This window comes from Galleria mellonella, unplaced genomic scaffold (genome assembly GCF_026898425.1).
Source record: "Galleria mellonella isolate WM207_F2 unplaced genomic scaffold, CSIRO_AGI_GalMel_v1 utg200, whole genome shotgun sequence".
NCBI classification, from domain to species: domain Eukaryota; kingdom Metazoa; phylum Arthropoda; class Insecta; order Lepidoptera; family Pyralidae; genus Galleria; species Galleria mellonella.
Genome location: NW_026442034.1, coordinates 3,063,802 through 3,087,578, shown reverse-complemented (window position 1 = coordinate 3,087,578; position 23,777 = coordinate 3,063,802). Strand labels below are relative to the sequence as shown.

At 34.1% G+C, this 23,777-nt stretch overlaps 2 protein-coding genes across 9 annotated transcripts in view; both read right to left on the bottom strand.

Annotated features, from left to right (window-relative positions):
* Positions 1 to 23,777, bottom strand: part of LOC113510443 (oxysterol-binding protein-related protein 1) — a 61,407-nt gene that overhangs the window by 13,059 nt on the left and 24,571 nt on the right. For 2 of the 8 annotated variants that reach the window (XM_052894176.1, XM_052894178.1), the window contains exon 2: positions 13,196 to 13,447. The exons of 4 other annotated variants lie outside the window; for them this stretch is intronic. In XM_052894176.1, the coding sequence (XP_052750136.1) occupies positions 13,196 to 13,230 (35 nt within the window). In that variant the 5' untranslated portion in view covers positions 13,231 to 13,447. Of the gene's footprint in view, positions 1 to 13,195; positions 13,527 to 23,777 lie in introns of all 8 variants that reach the window. 2 more of the 8 variants (XM_052894177.1, XM_052894179.1) reach the window with 2 other exon arrangements.
* The window catches only part of LOC113513526 (epidermal retinol dehydrogenase 2-like), a 101,546-nt gene that overhangs the window by 73,927 nt on the left and 3,842 nt on the right, over positions 1 to 23,777 (bottom strand). The gene's annotated exons all lie outside the window — the stretch shown is intronic.

Here is a 23,777-nt window from a genome sequence, read left to right as displayed (position 1 = left end):
AGTGATCGATACTGATGCCAAAAATGCAATCAGTAAAATTTTTGTTTGTCTGTCTGTATGTTCGTTATAAAAACAAAAACTACTTGACGAATTTTAACGAAACTTGGTACAATTATTCTTCATACTCCTGGGCAGGTTATAGTATACTTTTCATCACGCTACGATCAATAGGAGCAGAGCAGTGAAGGAAAATGTTGGGAAAACGGGAGAAGTTACTCTATTTTTAAGCTTCCGTCGCGTGTGCAGCCATGATGGCCACTTTTTAAAATGTAAGAATGTCCACCCGTGCGACGCCAGGACGCGCCGCTAATTAAAAATAAATCTCTCTCTTAATAATTAATGACTTTCCATAAAATAAATAGCGCGAATGTCATATTTTTGCAGTACAAATATTCTTTTGGTGGTTGGCCGCTTTAGCCCATAGCTAATATAAAATATCTCACAAGACAGTTTTTTTTATATCAGTCGTTAATTGTTCACTGCTGAACATAGGTCTCTACCTACTGGAGGGGGGGAAGGGATTGTTAGTAACGCGGACTACCAGTCCCATTTCTAGCAATATACCGTGTCAGGTCAACCTCCACGTGGTGCCCCCTGGAAACCATCGTGCTGGATTCTATATGTATTCATTACGATGGGCTAACTGACCTGTTTTTTCATTATCCACCTATCCTCCCTCACTGGTGCCCCACCAGCGTATACCATTAGCGCAGGCGGGATTACCATTCCATTATCACCCATTAAAAAAAAGAAATCCGGTAAAAATGGTATGGTAACCCCGCCTGCGCTAACGGGATACGCTGGCGGAGCACCAGTGAAGGGTGATAGATGAGAATGAAAACAGGCCAGTTAGCCCATCATGATGAATTCATCAGGAATTAACCAAGATAGTTTCCAGGGGGAACCGCGAGGAGGTCGACCAGGTTGGGTATATTGCTAGCAATGGGATTCTCAGTCTCCATTACTAACAATCCCTTCCCCCTACTGGAGTATTTTGCCTGTGGTTGCCATACTTGTTGTGTGGTCCCCGGAATAGAATTGGCTACACCTTCTTTATCTGTGGGTGTTATAAAAGGCGAAAAAGGAAACATAATGGTTGAAGGATAAGCAGCAGCATCCCTCTAAAAAAAAATCACCAAAACATAACTGCGTTTGCATAGGACAGTATACTGTGAAAATAACTGAAATAAACCAAAACGGCAGTAGGTATCGCGAGATAAAACACGAATATAAAACATCAAGTCAAGATTTTTTTTATACAACTTAGAATGGTAAACAAGCTGACGGCCCACCTGATGGAAAGTGGTAACCGTCGCCTATAGACATGAGCAGTACCATGGACATAACAGAGTATACTGTTTCGCCCATGATACCCCCCATGCGTTGCCATTCCTGAGGACTCACATGTTATTTCTCTGTACCCTGAAAATTCACGCCATATCCCACCCTTCAAACCGAAACACAGCCATGCAAACACAACTGCTTCACGGTAGAAATACGAATGGGACAGAGGTACTCAAGCAATCGACTTTTGTACAAAGTCTCCCTCTGGTAAATGATGATCCATAAACAAAATATATGCTGAATTTTTGGCATAATTTCTACGAACATTTTTGCTTAGACCTGACAACTCTGTGTGTAATGACTGATGGCGCTGACTAGGAGTTTTCTTTCCCATAAGAATATATTATAATACTAACAAATATACAGGATGCTACGCATAGTTTAGAAATTACATTGGAAATTGAGAGTTATCCAAATAGATATATCTCAAATCCTTACTAATATTATAAATTTAAAAGTGAATTTGTCTATATGTCGTCCTGGGGAAAAAAGAGAAGTGATATGTTGTGTTCCTACTCTAATATCTTAAAATATTTACTACCATACCACTCTGCGAATTCTAAAGAATTGAAGTTCAGGTTCAATGTAGTGTCAATGGATTGGTCACATAGTTCTAAGAACCGACAACCGATGGGGAAGAAAGATTTTTCAGTGACCATAGAGAAACACGGTTTAAGACGACCTCCCACTCGAGGGGGGAAAGGGATTGTTAGTAATGGAGACTAAGAATACCATTGCTAGCAATATACCCAACCAGGTCGACCTCCTCGTGGTTCCCCCTGGAAACTATCATGATTAATTCCTGATGAATTCATCATGATGGGCTAACTGGCCTGTTTTCATTCTCATCTATCACCCTTCACCGGTGGCCCGCCAGCGTATCCCGTTAGCGCAGGCGGTATTACCATTCCATTTTCATCCAATAAAAAAAGACCTCCCACTTGATGGAGCAATGACCTCAAATGCGCTGCTGGGAGTCAGTGAATACAAGTGGTTCGGTACCGTCCCTTATGATAGTCTATAGGAGAGGCCTATTTTTAGCAGTGAACGGTTTTTGGCTGATACGATGATGAAAATTTTCTACGTCCCTAAATATGGCTGCGTGAGCCGAGCATAATAGGCCATTCCTTCCATCATCATTCATTCTGTGGGTGTCGTAAGAAGCGATTAAAAGAACTTATTAGTAGAGCAGATGGGCAGCAGCCTCTTAAAATATCAGCAAAAGCCTAACTGCGATTGCCAGCCCGCCTGCCAATCTTGGCAACTACTGGCAAAACTCCTCTTATGGGGAGGCTTATATTCAGCAGTGGACAGTTAATGGCTGAAATTATGACGAAATACGACTCATCTATAAAATCAATTTTATCGTAAACATTATCATTACATCTCTAAGAGCTCTTTTAATGACTGTAATAAAATCAACACGGCCTTATTAATAACAGTAAACTGTACGCGGTAATAATTCAAAGCTTACGGCCTTAGCTGTCAATGAATGCCATCAAATATATACAGGGTATAACGGAAGGGGCAACAATAACAAGCCAAAACTCTATATTTTTGCAAGAAAGTGAAATACATCTCCTAAGTAACACCACAGGAATATACATTATTGATTATCTATCTATCTATCTATTTATCTACTTAACTTTTATGGGGTACACGCTGATTATTCAGAAGTCACGTCCCTATACTCTTCGCGAACCGGGAATTCCAATATGGTTAAAATCTTTGGAATTTAACTAAAATTACGATAAAAACCTAAATAAAAAGAAAAGTAATTTTTTTGTACATGAACGATTTGCGATCCATAAGTAATATGATAAAGTAATATGAAAGTAGATAGATACTCTTTATTGTTTTATAATGTAATGAAACAATAAAGTGTATCTATCTATCTACTTTCACGCACGTTAAAATATCAGCCTCACTAAAATGTAATATTGTACCCGTGCGAAGCCGAGGCGGGTCCCTAGTAATCATTATGTGACCAGAGGGAGACTTTGTACAAAAGTCGTTTGCTTTGGTACCTCTGTCCCATTCGTGTTTCAACCGTGAAGCAGTTGTGTTTGTATGGCTGTGTTTCGGTTTGAAGGTTGGGATATGGCATGAATTTACAGGGTACAGAGGAATAACACCTGAGTCCTCAGGAATGGCAACGCATGGGGGGTATCATGGGCGAAACAGTTTACTCTGTTATGTCCGCGGTACTGCTCATGTATGTAAGGCGACGGTTACCACTTTCCATCAGGTGGGCCGTCAGCTTGTTTGCCATTCTATGTTGTATAAAAAAAATCTTTTATTCTAAATTTATCACGTGAACGAGAAATTAAAATTGTTCACTTTCAGGAAATTAACACTGGATTTCGGCTCGGTATACAATTTCCGCTACTCCCTGTATACGAAAAGATCTGGAATACGGTCCGAAACGAGGGGTAGCTTCTATCGACTTATCAAAATTGGGCCAAGGTCGCGTGCCCCACACGCTCCTAATCCCACCGACTTCTTGTTAATCTGTTGACGAATGTCATTACTACGTTTTCATCACTTTGCGCTAATAGAAATTTTACTTTCATTACATTAAGTTTATTATGGTTATTTTAGGGATATAGACGTCTGTTAAGTTTATTAGCGATTGAATCATTAAGCCTCTTATTAGATATATATTTTTGTTTTAGTTTTCACACTTAGTCACAAATTATCAAGGATATATCAATTGGGATGATATTACACAAGCATTTAAGGGGGTATATATGTATATACTAGCAGCCTGGTACGTGCTTCGCTACGTATAAAGTGAAATAATAATAGATAATAAAAAAAAATCTAATTCATTTATTCAAACAAAAAAACTGTCAACACTGAAAAAGGTTTCAATTTGACAGCCCAATCCCTATCTTAAAAAAGTTTGAATTTGACACAAAAATCCCCATTAACAAAATGATCCGCCATTTATTGAATTCATTTGTTACAAAATATGTGATAAATGAAGAACCGCTCGACCGATTTTGTGCAAACTTCACATAAACCATCTACTAAATAGTTCGAAAAAAGCCTAAACATTTGGTTTGGATAGGTGAGCCCGTTCTTGAGTTATAAAATTACAACGAAAAGTGGCATTAATTTATATACATACATATATTTATTATATTTATAATTATTTTATTCATGATAATAATTATTAAATAATTAGTAAAGTTAAATGAATTTTAATATACAATATAAATGCCCAATTAGGAGCATGTAGTGGTGTTTGTATTGATAAAACACGCCTATTAAAACTTCATAATCAAACTAAAGGTATCTTGGTAGCAACTTATAATTAAATCTGCTTCAAGCCGCAGCACCAAAGTAAGAAGTAACTAACTGGATTTTGGACGTTCTGAGCAGATTAAAGAGCTTAGATGGGCTGATAAATAAATTGCTAGTAAATAAAACATTAACAAAGTTTAATTTAGGCACTACTTCGCTTAAATTCCAATTAAAATTTTATTAAAAAGGATTTTTTTTTAATAAATTAAAAATAAGGTCGTCGCGTAGTAGTTCACTCTTTGAAAGGGGGGAGAAGGGATTGTTAGTAATGATTGGCAATCGCAATTAGGCTTTGGAGATGTTTGGAGAAGAGGGACGCTGCTGTCTATCCCGCGTCCTCCCTTCTCTCAGAGCTTTTCAAATTTTTTGTTTCTCTGTTGTTCTTTGTTTATCTGTCTCTTTGAACGAGTTAATCTCCGAAACTGTTGGACCCGATTTAAATTAAATTTTGCATGGTGTTACCTCACATCCCCGTTCTATATTTTAGATACATTTGATCACGAAAACTTGAAGAATTCCCTTGGGATAATTAAAAAACTATAGTTACTTATACAGCTTATTATACAACGTCTTTAAGTAAAGGTATTTTGATCTAAGGCTAAGAGTAAAATCGACACGTCATTTATTAATTTTGATCCAATATTCCCAGACATAATAAATAGATACGTATACACATCGGTACATACTAAACAAAAATAACAAATACCACGCGGACAAAGTCGCGGGCATGAACTAGTTATTATATACGTATAAATTCAATGTTCAACACCATATGGTCCATCATTCAGTGTTTCCCCGGACGAATCGTTCCCAGTGAGCAGACGGGACCGCACGGTATTGATCCAATTCCGGTGACCTTGAATACGTGAATTCCCCGTGTTGACTAGAACGTTGTAAATAAATAAAATTTAAATAATGGCTTGCTCAGCCGTCATACTCGTGAACGGGTGTTGCTTGTGAGCATCGGTTTGTACATTTTAAGTTATCTGATGATGAAATTTTATTTAAACTATAGTTATTGTTAACCTAAAATTTTATTCCAATGGGCAGTAAATTCATATAAAAATTAAATTCATGAAAAAATAACTGTTGAGTTCCTTGCGAGTTATTCTCAGTAGAAAAAGTTTGCTTTTTTTTACTAGCTTTAGGTATAATCATAAAAAGAGTGACAATTTAAAATAACTAATAAAAAGATTGACTGGAAGCGATTTCTTTTAAGGGAGTAAGTCCGCCATTACACTCATTCTGTATCCTGTAATTTAAGACTTTACTGTACAATAAAGTCTTACAAACAAACTTGTAACTTGTAAATAAGTGTATTTAATTAAGTAAGTAAGTTTCTATCCTATTCTAACTATTGCACTTTTCACACATCTAGTCCTAAACTAAACTAAGTTTTTATTACATTACCCACATTTTTAAATGGTACGGAAATCGAACCTGCTACGATCGAGACGTAAAGCAATGCATTAAACCGCTATACTATCAAGATCAAAAAGATAGTCCATCATTCAACATTTTCCCGGACGACCCATTCCTAGTAAGCAAACGAGACCGCGCGTTATTGATCGAGTCCGGATGACCTTGAACGCGTGAACACCCTTTGCCAAAACGCTGTGGCTCTGAAATTTATCCCGATTTTAATACCACCTGTTTGAAGTATTTTTAAGGCTTAAGGTAGGACTTATTGAGCGAGCGGAGTGAATGTAATAAGAATATTTTAAAGTATTTTTTACTAGGATTATCCCGCGGTTTTGCCCGTAATTATTAAGTGTAGACAGTATCTTTTATACTAAATTAGGACATATTTTACCTGTGTACCAAATTTTATTCATTTATTCAGTTGTTTCTGCGTGAAAGAATAACAAACATCCATCTATACATTCATCCTTATAAACTTTCGCAGTTACAATATTTATAGAAGTGGTTGCTTGCTTTTGCAAATACTACTGTATAAATATACTATATTATGCAAATATACTAACGCACTGGTTCCATAGAAATTTTATCGAAATGGGCTCTTTAATTTAGTTTTGAAATCAACATAACCTGTTTTGCCACAATGAAGTCGGTTTTTTTTAACACAATCTTAAATAAATATTTTGCTATGTAAATTTTGCATATAAATTTTGCATATTATAAATATTGCATATAAATATTATGCTTTGGAAGGCGTATTAATCTATCGTTCGTTAAGTCTCTTTTAAGGCCATAAGGTCTTCGCCGGTGAATTATAAAACAAAACTTTACAATAACATTTACATTCTTTTACAAAGCTTAATGATTAATTTTTTTTTATTTATTTATTCATAAACAAAAATTTGTATTTGAATGTCATAGTAGGTACAATAAAATTTATACAGTACATGAAAATATAAATTAAATTAAGCACAAAAATAAAAATTACAGTCAATTTAGAGTCATCTCTTAACACAAACGACCTACATATATATTTAAATTTACAATAGTAAGAAATTGTCAATTGAGTACAGACACCTCTCTAGCAATAATGACTTCAAATTTGTCCTAAAAATATTTAAATAATTCAGTGATTTTAATACTTTAAGTAGCTGATTAAATAATACCACCGCTTGGTTTTACAAAAATAAAATAAAATTTTGAACATCGGGAATGCAACAGAAAAAAATGGTAAAGGAGCAATATAGGCATAACGTGTTTCTTTAGACCATTCAAAAACACTATAAGATTGCTTTCCACAAAAAAAAATCTGACTTCATCGTGGCGAAACCTGTTATTTTGGTTTTAAAATAAACCACTGAATCAGTTTTGCTTAAATTCCTATAAAACCAGTCTGACAATATATCCCTCCAGATAAAAAATTACAACCAAATTGACACTTCCATCTTTTTTGAAACAGTTAAAAAATACTAATTACTTATTTAAACGTACTTGTCGACTAAAAATATTTCAGAATTTTATATTAAAAGTAAACAAGATCATTGGGGTTGTACAATATCCCATTATACTACCATAATGACATTTTAAATATAGGTTTTTATGACATTGGGTGTAGTCTTAATAATAAAAGCGCAGTAAAATGGAGGCCGATCAATATCCATGCGATACCTAAATCCCTGCGACCTTACATAATTGTGATTCGACGCCAGTTTTTTTACAATGCTAGCTTGTACTAGTTTCTGAATTGTCTAGTTACTTAGCTATGTGGTTTCCAATAAACTATGTATATTTCCGATAGGTGTTGTCATTTTTAAAAACTAAGGCGTAAAAAAATTCTTTAGTGTTGCTAGAAGTAAAAATTCTAATTTTTACTTCTAGCAACACTTAAGAATTTAATAAATTTAAATGAATTTAATGAATAAAATTTTATGTTAATTTTAAATATTGAAATAATATTTTTTTTATTTTGCAAATATTTCAATATTAATTAGTGGTAAGAATATAAATTAATTACGAGTTATGTCATATCTAAGTATTGCTTATAACTATTTCAACAAATATTATTAGTAATTTGTTACGATATACAAACAAAGTTTCGTCGAAATCAAAATACCTAATGAGATTTCAAAAGCAATTCAAATAAAATAATAATTTATTTAAAGAATAATTATAAAAAAAGCAAGTAATCATTAAATAAATCCACTTAATTCCTATAATAACAGCGTCAAACATCTAGAGGTGTAGGCTGCGGGAATCATCTGTTGCTGGTGAATTTACGCCCACTTAGGCGTTGGGAGGAGATGGGGGTGACCCCCATGAAGTAGGAAATTAAATTTCAAAAGCGCCCTTGGCCAATCTGTACAGAAGTGATTCCATTAAGTCCCTCTGCAAATGTTGGTGCTAATCTCTGTGTTTAATTGAAAAAACATATTGTATAAAATGTTAATATTTTTTCTACTCGTCTGTTTTTATTATGAGGATTTTTTAGATTATATTTTAAATAAAATATATATTACTTCTTTTAATTAATCTATCAGTACACGTAACTATAGGAAAACAATTTACAATTTTCGCCATAGTCTAACTGTTGGGCTAAATGTAATTCGAACGGACTGTATTTTAGCTGGTAGTTTAGCTGTTAAATTGGCTATACAGGTTACACTCTGGGTTTGTTATACGCGTCCGTGTAGCCTAATTTCAGGCTGTAGCTGAAAATCAGTGCTTTGCTTTTAAGCAAAACTATCACTGAGCTGTAGCCTATTTGGGTCACTGCGACACACTTGGTGAAAACATATTTCCATACTTCATCTTTTGTTTTATATTTAAAAAAAAGTAAATAATCTGATTGTATAAACTCATTTGTAAATTTAAATGTGTCATAAATGGCTCAAATAAAGTGTTTATCTATCTATCTATCTAGTTAGGTAAGTTGGATGGCCTCAAACTCCTTAATATTGCACTTTTTTTTGATTAGAGGTTAAACGAAACAGCATATAATGCAATGGATCACTAGAATAAAAAGGGTGGGAAAAATCTATACTCGCGTTACCAGTATTGCCAATTTAAAAAATTGTTAGCTGGTGTTGTCAACATTGACTATAGCAGAAGTTTTGTCGAATATTGTAGCTTTTTTGGTGTTACGGTACACACATTTATAATCCCTTTTTTTATTATTATATTGTTGGAGAAACTCTATTTTTTTTTTTATCTTTTTAACATTTTATATGTTTGTGTTTGGAACTTATAAATAAACGTTTATTATAATAAATTATATCAAGCCAAGAGTAGGAAAATACCTTTATAAATTTCGGGTATTTGGCCGTAGTAATAGTAGGCTATTGTCCATCTAATAGGTGCCTTTCGTAAATAAGAAATTAGATGTTTAACTTGATATATTTTCATATAATTTGCTGAGAAGAAAAGATGAGAATATATGTATTCTATTTTTTACTCTCTTTTATGCATTTTAAGATTTTTTTATCAGTTATTGAAAATCCTATTCATACAATAAATGCGAAAGATTATAATGATGGATGGATGGATGTTACTCTTTTAAGCAAAAACTACTAAACACATTTGAATAAAATTTAGTACACGGATAAGTTACGTCCTGACTTAGTATATAGGATAATTTGTGTACTGATTCACGCGAGTAAAGCTATGGACTTCATCCGGTATTTATATATAAATATTATTAAACATCTAAATGATTTTTATATAACCAAAGTTATGTGATAAGCTTCCTGACCTCCATACGGGAATGGAATATTTCTGGCTCGGAATCCCGGGGGAGAGAATCTTGAGTTTGAAGGTGAACGTAGTTATCCGCCCATAATCCGAGATAAGTAACGTTCTCTTTGTTTCGAAGAAAGAAGTCATATTAAGTATATTGGTATTGTATAAGTTAATATTTAAATAGTAATATATTTTGTTTAAATATAAAAAAATATAAGACTCAGATGTTATTCCTCTGTACCCTGTAAATTCACGCCATATCACACCCTTCAAATCGAAACACAGCTATATTCTCAATAGAGGGAAAGTGGGATCGTTTCCAATGCCCTTTGTTTAAATACAAAGGAAATAAGGAAATACGAATGATATCTATGTAAATACCGGGATCGATACCAACCCCTGACCTTGAACAATTCAGACAAGCTCCCGAAACTTCCGCCCCGGGACAGTATGTAAATCCATAGACAGGCAATAAAATACCCAATATTGTAATGTGTAACTGTTTAAAAAATGGCAACTGTAGGGTTTAATCTTAAATGAATTAAAAAAAGTGAGTAATAGACATTAACGTAACTTTATGTAACTTTTTGTTGTTGTCAATAAATGTTTTCTTTCTTTCTTTCTAACGTATCTCCCGGTCAGAGATAATATAATTGTCATATATAAATCTCATTAGGTATTTTGACTTCCACGAGACTTTGTACAAGTATGTCGAAACAAATCACCAATAACATTTGTCAAAATAGTTGTAAGCAATAATTAGATATGTCACCACTTGTAATTTGTATTCTTACCACTAATTAATATTGAAATATTTTCAGAAAACTTAAAAAAAAAAGAATTTAAATCAATTTTAAAATTAATATTTAAATTTTTTTACTTCTAGCAACACTTAAGAATTTATTTACAGCTTAGTTTAAACAATGCTACACTTATCGGAAATACATATATAGGTATGTTTTCATTCGTTGATTCTCTTCGATTCTTCTTCCTGTATGCGATATGATAGTATTATTTTATGTACTGTACATTTATACAGATCTATTTCTGTCTCGACCAGTATTATTAATTCGGTATTTACTTCATATATTATTATTTGAAATCCGCAATAAAGATGTCGTACAAAAATCGATGCTAAAATGGCGGAATTAGTCTTTTGTCCGGATTTAAGAAAAAAAATACTTGGATATATATTAATATAATTAACAAAAACAATCTGTATTGTTAGTGGCATATATAGAATAGAATAAACTTTTTTTATTATTTCCCGTCATTTCAATTTTGTTTTTTGAGAATTTCATATAGTTTCGAGATAACCAATTTTATTTATTTAAATAATTCTAGTTCGACTGTAATATGAATGAGTTTTTAAGATATAATCATCCCTATCCATACTAATATCATAAATGTAAAAGTGAGTTTGTTTGTTACCTTATAGCGCATTAACGGCTTAATCGATCACTATGAAATTTGGTATATACGTACTATATACATAGAATTGAGAAGGATATAGGCTATTTTTTAACCTAGTCAGTAAACAAATTCCAGTTACGCGAACGAAATCGTGGGTAAAAGCTAGTTTAATAAGAATTTAAATTATTTGTGTTACTGTGGCACACTCACGAAAAATGTACTTTCTTTTTTTTAGTATGTATTGTTTTTTTTTTTTTTTAAGAATGTACCAATATCTAATATTATTGTGCGGTGTAAGAGATGCAAATAAATTATATATCTATCTATCTATTTAAATAAAATGCAGATATGAAATAAATAGTTGACAAGAAGTGAGTAATTAACTAAAAGTTACTGAGTAATTAGTACCCAGGTCTTCCTAAATTGTTTGTATGACCTGTCAAAAGCATTATGAACCCCGAAAAAAATATTATTTATGGGTCCAAAGTTTTGACAAGAGATTAAAAAGTTTCAAGACGAGAGAAGTTCCATTCGTGTACAATTACAATAAATATTTCATTTATATTCACTGGATAATAATTCTATGAATAAAATCTGTGTTTTATGAGTTATTAGTATGCCCTGGCTATGTCTATATATAATAAAATTTAAACTAGACTATGTTTTTATAGTATAATATCTATATAAAGTAAATCTATATGTACAAGTTGCCATCTAGTACCAACATAGAATGGGCCACCCCTTCTTTTCCCGTAAGTGTCGTAGAAGGCAACTAAGGGAACTTAATTGACTATTTACACGGGGTTAACATTCCATTAGCACTCTTTAAAAAAACATTGTAGAGGTACGTATATACCGATCTACGTTATAAGACAAAGTGTTGGCATTCATTAAATTATAAAATTAATTTATGAAAACGCGTCGGCGCGTAGACACCTGAATTCATTGAAGGAACAAGCGAAGGGAAGTTGTTTGAAGATATTAAAATTACAACATTAATATGAATGTTATATATATATATATATATATATATATATATATATATATATATATATATATATATATTTTTTTTTTTAAAGAAGACGTATAATGAACAAACTAGGGCGGAACAATGGGCTTTCTTTTTACTTTCTATTGTATTATATATTAATGATTTTCCTCTTACGTTCAGAAAAAAAATAATGAAAAATAAATAAATATATATGTGGACAGGTTGAACTGTTAGTTAGGTAAGTAAGCAGATAGATATTGACCTATAGGCTTACTAACAGAGACTGCATTAGTCGTCTAATCTTTGATTAATGATTAGTAATGGGGTTTAACAGCCCCATTGTTAGCGATATACCCTATGAGGCCTACTTCCTCGCGACTCCTACTAGAAACCATCGTGGTTATTTCTTGTGGAATTCATTACACAAGGTTTTTTTTTATACAACTTAGAATGGCAAACAAGCTGACGGCCCACCTGATGTAAAGTGGTAACCGTCGCCTATAGACATGAGCAGTATCATGGACGTAACAGAGTATACTGTTTCGCCCATGATACCCCTCATGCGTTGCCATTCCTGAGGACTTGGGTGTTATTCCTCCGTACCCAGTAAATTCACGCCATATCCCACCGTTCAAACCGAAACACAGCCATGCAAACACAACTGCTTTACGGTTGAAATACGAATGGGACAATGGGAAATGAATAGTAAGAGTCAGACTCACGCTCGCGTCACAGCCGCTCATGATTAAGGGTCTCGAGTAGATCGGAAACTAGTCGACATTTCTCGACTAGTTTTAGGACTACTAAAATTAAACCTTTAACAATATAGATAACCAGTGCGTTTGAAACTGGAAATACAAAACTTTAGACATCAAAAGTGCTATATTTTTGTATATTGGCCATGCTTTTATCATTTTATCAGATTCAGCTTGTTTGTCATTATAAATACCCATAAAATTATTGGCATCACATACTAATACATACCTGTATTTATACTGCCCGTCAGCATTATCTTCCATCTTACTCCTTCACGCCAGTAACTGCAGTTCCGGCTTCGCGCCCGAACACTACCGAACGCAGCCGAACTCTTCCGATCACACCCACCCTCTAATCTCACACCCCGAAACACCCAATGTCCTAATACACTCACACGTCCAAAGTCACTTGTATGAGTTTCAATTCACTATTTTATATCCATTCTTCCCTTGTTATTTACTCAGATTCAATGTTTATTCACTAAAAGAAATATGAATGTGTACTGCATGGCAGATGTGTGTATGGATCGACTACTACAAGCACTACAATGAAATAAAATCTATAAAAATAATTTTGTTAAAGCTATATATATATATACATATATTATATATTCGTATTTATATATTTCGTATATCTACAAATACGAAATACAAATAAATTCATTTTGTTTGAAAATTGGTAAACAGCATGGTACATATTATTTAAATATAGTTCACACTTTTCACCAGAATCTAGCATACAAAATTCATTTAATTGTGCTATGGTACGAACACAAAACAAAACCAAATGTCACATATTTACTTATATCGTCATATTATATAAACCTTCTTATTCATAAACATTAAACCCCTCTACAAAAAACTATTTTAAGTATTACACTTTTTTTTTATACAACTTAGAATGGCAAACAAGCTGACGGCCCACCTGATGGAAAGTGGTAACCGTCGCCTATAGACATGAGCAGTACCATGGACATAACAGAGTATACTGTTTCGCCCATGATACCCCCATGCGTTGCCATTCCTATGGACTCAGGTGTTATTCCTCTGTACCCAGTAAATTCACGCCATATCCCACTCTTCAAACAACTGCTTCACGGTTGAAACACACTGTTTTATCCCTTTCTTTCAAATTAGGAATTTAGCACAAAAGAAAACAAGAAAGACACAAAATAGTTCAATAGCTAAAATAGGTTTATGAGATGTTTAACGTTGTTATGAATAAGGAAATAGACCAACTAAGAACTGTTTATTTTTAAAGTTTAACAAAGGAAAGAAAAATACTTTATTTCATTAATTGTATTCTTCTTTAGCGATTTTAATTTTAGTATTTATTATATTAAGGTATATAATCGGATCGATTCCGAAACGCCATTGATCTAAACCTATACCTAAGGAGGGCCTCATCAACGATCCACTGTCATCATAAAAAACACGACCACTCTATCAAGAGTGTACAACTGAAGAAAGACATATCTAAATTTAAAATTTCCATTTGATTTGAGCGAAATCCTTGTTCTAAGGACCAATATGAACAAAATTTCTCATAGATTCAAGTTCAAATCATTATAAATTTAGTGTACGATAATCTATGAAACAGTAAGTTCACTAAACTATCAAATTAAAATATTACTCGTAGGTTAAGATATAGATTTAGAAAAATGGAGTCTCAGAGTCGACCACACGCATAGATGCTTGTTAATAAAAAAAAAACCCGCCTCATAATACGAGTGGATAAAATGTAATTTAAACAAAAATGTAGAAGCATAAATAATAGCTAAAAAAATAATTCGTAGGTAGTTATTTTCATATAATTTCATATAAGTAGTAATTTTTATTTAAAATGGAAATATTACTTAAACTGTGGAGTTTTACAACTGACCCGCTTAATTAGAATGACTGATTGTTATCGGCATTAATCACGCGACAGTAAATCTCTCGTTTTCAAATTATATGCACGTAAATAAAATACTTGAGGCATTCGAAATGGAGGAGAATAGAAAGGATAAGCTAGACAGAAAAACTAACAAATGAGGAAGTCCTGAAAATAGTGAATGAGAAACGAACATTAATTAAAACAATAGAGAATAAAAGAGGCAAAGTGCTAGGCCATCTTATACGACATTACGATTTTTTAAAGAGCATAGTAGAAGGAAAAATAGGAGGCAAAAGAGGAAGAGAAAGACAGAGGAATAACTACATGGAACACATAAAAGAGACACTAGGTGTCATGTCGTATAGGGAGGTCAAGAATTAGTTGCACCGACAAGAGGACACTCTTAAATGAAAAAAAGAAATAAAATACTTATGAGCAAACTGAAGTGGCAATGGGCTGGTTACATAGCTCAAAGAACCGACAACCGATAGGGAAGAAAGGTTGTAGAGTGGCGACTCTGTGGGCATACAGTGTAACACGACTCCCCACTAAATGGAGTGACGACCTCAAATGCATATCTTATAGCAGTCTATGGGGGAGGTCTGCGTTCAGCAGTAGATAGATATGGCTGAGATGACGATGACGCAATAAAATGTTTGCCGTATGATTCCGGCATAGAATGGACCACCCCTTTCTTTCCCGTGCATATCGTAAGAGACGACTATGGGAACTTAATGATAAAAACTTCTTTATAAGGAAGACCTATGTTCAACTGTAGATAATTAACGGCTGATATGATGATACAGTCTATTGTGGAATGCTCTCGCTCGGCGGCGAACAGAAGTAGATGGAGACATATTGCGAGGACCTCAATCGCGAAGGAGAGCCTCATCGACGACCCACTATCGTTGTAAAAACCACGACCACTCTGTCAAGAGTGTACGACTGAAGAGAGATGATGATAATGATGATGAAATAAAAAAACTTGCTGTATTATTAATAAATATATACCCTATATACCTTGTCAGGTATACGTCCGATCGGTCCCCTCTGGTAACCATCGTGGTTAATTTTATTTTTATTTATTTATTTCGAATTAGGCATACCAACGGTATACATATTATACATAAATTAAATAACATTGTTTGTGTAGTATGCCGATATGCACACCTATATCAGGCGTACACAACATTGACTACAGATTACATGCATATTAATATCATAATGTAATTAATATAATAAATTAAATTTACAATTACATATTCTTTATTACAAAATTCAATTAAATATAAAACAAGACTTGGCAATACCATCAAATCTACATGGTCTTCAGTATCTTACCGCGAAACACTGCCAACGATTGATGAATTGATAAATTCATCACCATGGGCCAACTAACCTGCTTCCATCCTCAACTATCATTTATCACTGGTACCCCATCTGCGTATAACGTTACCATTCCATTGTTATGCATAAAAAAATAATATTAGGTGCTTATAGTTAATATTTGCATTTGGTGTTCCATTATTTCTGCCTACCTTAATGGGAGACAGGCGTGACAGATATGTATGTATGTATGTATGTATGTATAATTAATATTAAGTTAGTTTACGAGTATATTAAGTTCTCAGTAAAAGTACTAACTCGAATATCCCTTTTAAACTAATTTCACGTACATCCATTTGGAATGGAAATGAAAATGGAATGGTGACACGCTTGGGCTATTGGATTACGCTACGCATTGCACAATAAAGGAATGATAGATGAGAATAAAATTAGGTCAGATGACTCGTCGTGACGTATGTATCAGGAATTAACTGCGATGGTTTCTAGGTGGCATCGCGTGAAGGTCGACCTGATAGGGTATATTGGTATAAATGGCACGCTAGTCCCCATCTTCTCTCTAATATAATAAAATTGTAACTAAACGATGTTTATGCATGGGAGACATTTAAGAAAAACTATTAATAGCCTTAAAAACCAATAGATGCCAAAACTATTAATTTTTAGAATATTTGTCTGTCTGTATCTTAGTTCCGGTATTACGCAAAAACTACTGCACCAAATTGGATGCGGTTTTCGCAGTTGTATGTCTGAAGGTCTTACTTAAAATCTAGTGTATATTTTATCTTAATGTATTATCGATAAATAGTATAATTCATTATTTTATGTACTTCTGAAATCCACGCGAACGAAGTAGCGGGCAAAAGCTAGTTACTTATAATTTCGCTATGCCCGCAATATAAAATAATAATTAAACTAGATTTTCTATTTTTTTTTACAAAAGATACCACGTTTTCCCCAATAGTTGACTGGTAGAAAACACCGTCCGATGTTAAGTCCCCCAAATGTACATAGAATTTTATAAATAATATTAAAAAAAATAATATCCTATTAATTAGTTTTTTTTTTTATGCGACTTAGTATAGCAGACAAGCCGACGACCCACCTTATAGAAAGTGGTAACCTATAGACATGAGCAGCACCATGGACATAACAGAGCATACTGTTTCGACCATGATACCCCCATACGTTGCCATTCCCGAGGACTCAGGTGTTATTCCTTTGTACCCTGTAAATTCACTGCCATATCCCACCTTTTAAACCGAAACACAGCCATGCAAACACAACTACTGCACGAATTGTAACAATGGATGGATATCCCTCTTTCACGCAAAATCTACTAAAAGGATTTGAGTGTAATTTGTTATTCGTGTAAATTATATACTAACTCAGTACCATAGGATACGTTATGTACTGATTCATGCAGACGGAGACGCGAGATATAGCTAGTAAGTAGCGTGTGTGCACAAATGCATATTACTCTATTAGATTGCTCATATTGTGCGCTTCACAATGTAATAGAGAGAAATAAATTGAATTTTAAATTGCTCGTTTGATATAGTCTATTTTATTGTCCCTTTGAGAGAAATTGAAACAGTAGAAGAGGCAGGTGGAGGAAAATTCCAGTTCGAAAAATAAAAATTAAAAATCCACATATCTATCCGTGAGAGTCAATCCCTTAATATTTTTAAGAGTAGACTCAAAGAGCATCTTCTTTCTCTATGAACATATATTTATTTATCTATATATGTAGGTATATTGTATGTATATGTGTATGTATGTGTATGTATATGCATAGATGTAGGTATATATTTATGTATATATGTGTATTTGTATGATTAAATATAATGTATTTATTTAATTTTGGCTGTTTAAAAATTGTACACTGCTGTATCCGCTGACATTGATGCTCCTTTCCACTTTGGGTTAGCTGGAAGAAAACTCTATCAGAGTTAAGCTCGCCTTTGTACTTTTGTTTACCTCTGTCATATTTTTATAACTAATGTGTACAATAAAGTATTAAAATAAATATATAAATAAAAATTGAATGGCAAGATTTCTTTGTGCACATTTTAAACTGCAAACGGAATACCTTATTGTAGCTCTTATCTGTTAGTTTGTTCGTGTGACTGGGATAAAAAATACCCTATGTCCTTTTCCATTCCGCATAGCATGTGTATATTACATTTTATGGTGATTGTTAAAGCACTAAAAAGTAACAAACAAACTCACCTTTAGATTTATAATATTAGTAAGAAATGGAGGTGGCCAGAGGTTTTTTTTGAATCGAAGCATTTGGCGTTCCATTGTTTCTGTCTACCCTAATGGGAGACAGGCGTGACAGATATGTATATATGTAAGAAATGAAATATATATATATATACATATACATCTAACCGTTGTCTTTAAATGAATGATAAATAAAATTGAAAATTTTAAATAACCCCCGAAACATATGAACAAATCTTCATAAATTGTAGCTTAGTTCCATTTCGATCACTTCAGCTTTCAAACAAAAAAACCTATTATAATCAGTCCATTCGTTTAGGAGCTACGATGCCACAGACATAGACACACATACCTCAAACTTATAACATCCATCTTTTTGCGTCAGGAATTAAAAAATATGTTTGCTTTAAAATGTACACATATATTTGCTTATATTACAATTTTTAAATCTAGAACACTTATTTTGCAACTAGGTCAGACAAAGAGTTGTTGGAGAACGAAATAAGTACAGGTGCTTCCACAGAGGTTAACCTCATAGGTAGATATGTAAAACTAACCTATTTACATGCTAGGCTAGGTGGTGTAGTTAATTTAACTATTCGATTTATCGTACTAGTATATTAGGTGCGTCTTTTTGTGCAGGGTGCCTAGTCACCACTGTCTTGTTATGGGGATCAAATGTACTTACAATAATAATAGTTTTTTTTTTTTTTATACAACTTAGAATAACAAACAAGCTGACGGCCCACCTAATGGAAAGTGGTAACCGTCGCCTATAAACATGAGCAGTACCATGGACATAATAGAGTATACTGTTTCGCCCATGAAACCCTCCATGCGTTGTCATTCCTGAGCACTCAGGTGTTATTCCTCTGTACCCAGTAAATTCACGCCATATCCCACCCTTCAAACCGAAACACAGTCATGCAAACACAACTGCTTCACGGTTGAAACACGAATGGGACAGAGGTACCCAAGCAATCGACTTTTGTTAGTTAGAATATATTAAGTTATTACTTTTAATTTTATTAATATAGGCAACCAACTAAAGATTGATTGTTGTTTTTCAATTACGCTTGAAGATTTGAAGGAATTTTAATGAAATTCGGTAAATATTTAAACAGTATCTTCATATCTTACTAACAACATAGTCACAGGTTATTATTAAACATGATTCATTATTATTTTTTATTAAATATAAAATAGAAGATTCTAGACCTAACTTCGAATAGCATACCATCTAGAACAAACCTCGAATCCACATTAAGTTGTCAGTTATGGATACTTCAGGTCACTATAAACTTCCAGACTGGCAGTGTGCCAAATAAGTCAGACGGGTCGATATAACTGCTGGAGGTTTGTTCTGACTCAGTTCATAGTCTGTGTAACTATGGATTGCTTTGTACAAACAAACTGATATATTACTTTTATTTCTGAATTATCGATCAAAGGAGGGTAATGTTTTCTGGTGTATTTATGTATATTATATACTTGGATCTTTGCTAAACAACAAAATTTTGCTCTAAAAAACAGTCACTTAAGTCGGAAGTCAATCCAATTAAAAAGAAAGAAGGGTTTTTTAATGGGTGATAATGGTATAGTAACCCCGTCTGCGCTATCGGTATACAAAGATGGGGCACCAGTGATAGATGACTAATGAGGAGGAATGCAGGTCAGTTAGCCTGTCCTGACGAATTCTACTAGAATTAGCCACGATGGTTTCCAGGGGGAGCCATGCATGGAGGTCAACCTAACAGGGTATATTGCTAGTAACGGGGCTATTTGACCCCATTACTCTAACAATCGAGAGGGAAGGGTTAAGTTGGCTAATTGAGATCTATTTTAGAGATAAGCTCACCTTTGCTTACATTGTCTCTAATTGTTATTATTATTGTATGTTTTAGTATAATAAAGAATATACAGGGATCGTTAGTAATAAAATGTCCTGTCAAGTTGACCTCCACGTGGAATCTTGCTGGAAATTTAGAATTTTCTACATTGAGCCAACTGACCTGTTTTTATTCTCGACTACCATCCATATATATATATATATATATAGGAAATGGGACTCTTAGTTATAAAATAGTCGCCGTGTAGGTCCTCCCTTCCTTACCCGTAGGTGTCGTAAGAGACGATTAAGGGGCTTTAATAATCAAGCGACAGGCAGCAGCGTCACTCTTAAAACATCTCCAAAGCCTAACTGCAGTTGCCAACCCGTCTGCCAAGCATGGCAACTACTAGCAAACTCCCATGGTAGAGGCTATATGTAGCAGTAGACAATTAACGGTTGATAAAAGAATGCGGTCACTCTAAATACTACCTTTCTAATAAAACCTATCGAATACAAAACGTTAACAAAATCAGTTCAAAATTAATAAAGATAGCATTTAACAAAGGTACAAAAAAAAATGGGCGATAATTATGTAAAAATCTATAATTTGACTCATGCGGTGAAGTAACGACTTGCTACGAGCAAGCTCTACGACGTCACTTCACATACGTGTATAAAAATATATCTGACAGAACATTCGAGATTCATTGTGACGCAACAAGACCTTTTACTAGGGAAAGTAGTTCATGTCTGTTTATTCAAAGTTTCATCATTAAGAACATCTGTACCAACAGCAAAGTAATATTTCACGAGAAAGAAAAACAATATAGAGAAAGAAAAAGTATATTTTAATGAATGAAAACTTGAAACTGATTTATCTATGACTTTCTTTATGAGACTTGAAACAGAAAACAAATTGATAGTTTACCTGTTGTAGCTATTTATGGTATATTGTTCATAAAGATAAATAAAGGAATATAATTATGTAATCCTAACATACAGTTCATACACCTATCCATGTAGTTTTTTTTTATACAACTTAGAATGGCAAACAAACTGACGGCCCACATGATGGGAAGTGGTAACCGTCGCCTATAGACGTGAGCAGTACCATGGACATAACAGAGTATACTGTTTCGCCAATGATACCCCCCATGCGTTGCCATTCCTGAGGACTCAGGTGTTATTCCTCTGTACCCAGTAAATACACGCCATATCCCACCCTTCAAACTGAAACACAGCCATGCAAACACAACTGCTGCTGGTTGAAACATGAATGGGACAGAGGTACCCAAGCAATTGACTTTTGCACAAGTCCATACACCCATAATTACCGCACACAAACATACTTTATAATATAAGTATTAATAAAAAGAGATTGTTACTTCAGTTCGCAATAAAACAACACTACCTAATCAAAAATGGTAGTTGTTGCCATCATTTATAGCATTTTAATGTAATAATTATCGGTTTAACTTACATGTAATTAGAATTAGAAAGCTCGACTAGTTTCGAGATCATTTCGTGATCCTTAATCATGAGCAGCTGTGACGCGAGCGTAAATGTAACTGCGCGGATTGACTCGCCGATCACAATTCCTTTGATGAATTCGTTTACCACTTGTCTAGGGGGCCTGGTATTTTTAGGATATCCGACCCATGATCATTTATTATAAAAATTAAACAATTCAGAGATATCCAATAGAGAATAGAGGTAACTTTTTTTTAATGGAATGGTAACCATGCGCATGCGCTAATGGTACACACTGACGGGGTACCAGTGAGGGATGATAGGTGAAGATGAAGCAGTGACGATTCCAACAATAAATTCAATCACGATGGTTTCCAGGCGGAATTGGAGAAAGTGGAGGTCGCCTAAAAAGGCACATTGCCAACAATGGGGCCGCTGTGCCTAATTACGAGTACTAACAATACCTCCTCCCCAGCCCAGTACAGATAACTCAGACTTTTATGCGTAGGTAATATTATTTGTGTATCCGTCTAGAGGCATTCACTTCAATTTTGTATTTCCTACCAAAATTACTTTACTACTTTACTGACCCCTGTCAAAGCGCCGGCTGACTGGCGCGGAAACCATTTACAAAGCCATACACCCATTAAGTTCCATTAATGATATTTATTGTTATTCAATGGACTTGTTTAGAAGCACTTGTAAATCGTAATTTTTTTATGAATGCAATGAGCATGATAGGTAGATGCCAATGTCAAATCATTTTTATTCAAATATACTTGTTTAGAAGCTCTTGTAAATCGTCTATTTTTATGATTGCAAGGTTCGAGAAGTTATTATCTGTTGAGAAGAGTCCGCAAGAAACTCAACAGTTACCCTTTTAAATCTCTGCTAATATTATGTGTATTTATTTAAATTGTCTAAAATTACATGGTCGTTAAAAGCCCGCGCATGATCGACTAACACCATGCACATTTGTCATTCAATTAATCGTTTAATCTGTAATATCACAGGAGTCACACTATATTCTGTGGTATCCTTGACGCTGTTCAGGTCTATAGTCCTAAATTCAGGGCTATAGCCTCGGTCTATCGAACAAATAGCAAACAAATGGCTATTAATAATGCGGACTACCAGTCTTGCTAACAATATACCCTGACAGGTCAACCTCCATGTGGTCCTGGAAACCATCGTGCTGATTTCCATGTGTATTCATTTTCACTTATTATCCCTCACTGGTGTCCCGCCGGTGTATACCGATAGAGCGGGCGGGGTTACCATTCCATTATCATCAATTAAAAAATTATTTCCTTTCCTGTGGGTGTTGTGAGAGGCGGCTAAGGGAACTTAATGATTGAGGAATAGACAGCAGCCTCTTAAAACATCACCAAAGCCACGTGGTAACTACTGGCAAAATCGCACTTCCTTATGGGGGAGGTCTATGTTCAGGAGTGGACAGTTAACGATTGATGTATTTATAAATGATAATAATAAAATAATATCATATAGAATATTAATACAAGCACTTATGAGTACTTATAAATATAAACAAATTGGATATGGAAACCAAACCAACAATCATAGGATGAGAAGGCAGTGAACTACGCGAGTAACATAGGTTATATATATAATTTTCGAAATTTCTAACTAACCGTGCGAAGCCGGGGAGGATCACTAGTATAATATAAATTGCACTTTGTGATTAGACGGCGTTGTATTTTTTTTTATGAGTGATAATGGTATGGTAACCCCGCCTGCGCTAACGGTATACGCTTGCGGAGCACCAGTGAAGGGTGATAGATGAGAATGAAAACAGGCCAGTTAGCCCATCATGATGAATTCATCAGGAATTAACCATGATAGTTTCCAGATGGAACCGCGAGGAGATCGACCTGGTTGGGTATATTGCTAGCAATGGGATTCTCAGTCTCCATTATTAACAATCCCTTTCCCCCCGACGGCGTTGTATTATACTCTGCATCATTTATTTAAAGTTGTGATTTTCGTTTTTTACATAAATTATAAATAAGTAGCTACTTACACTGAAATATACAGAGTTAA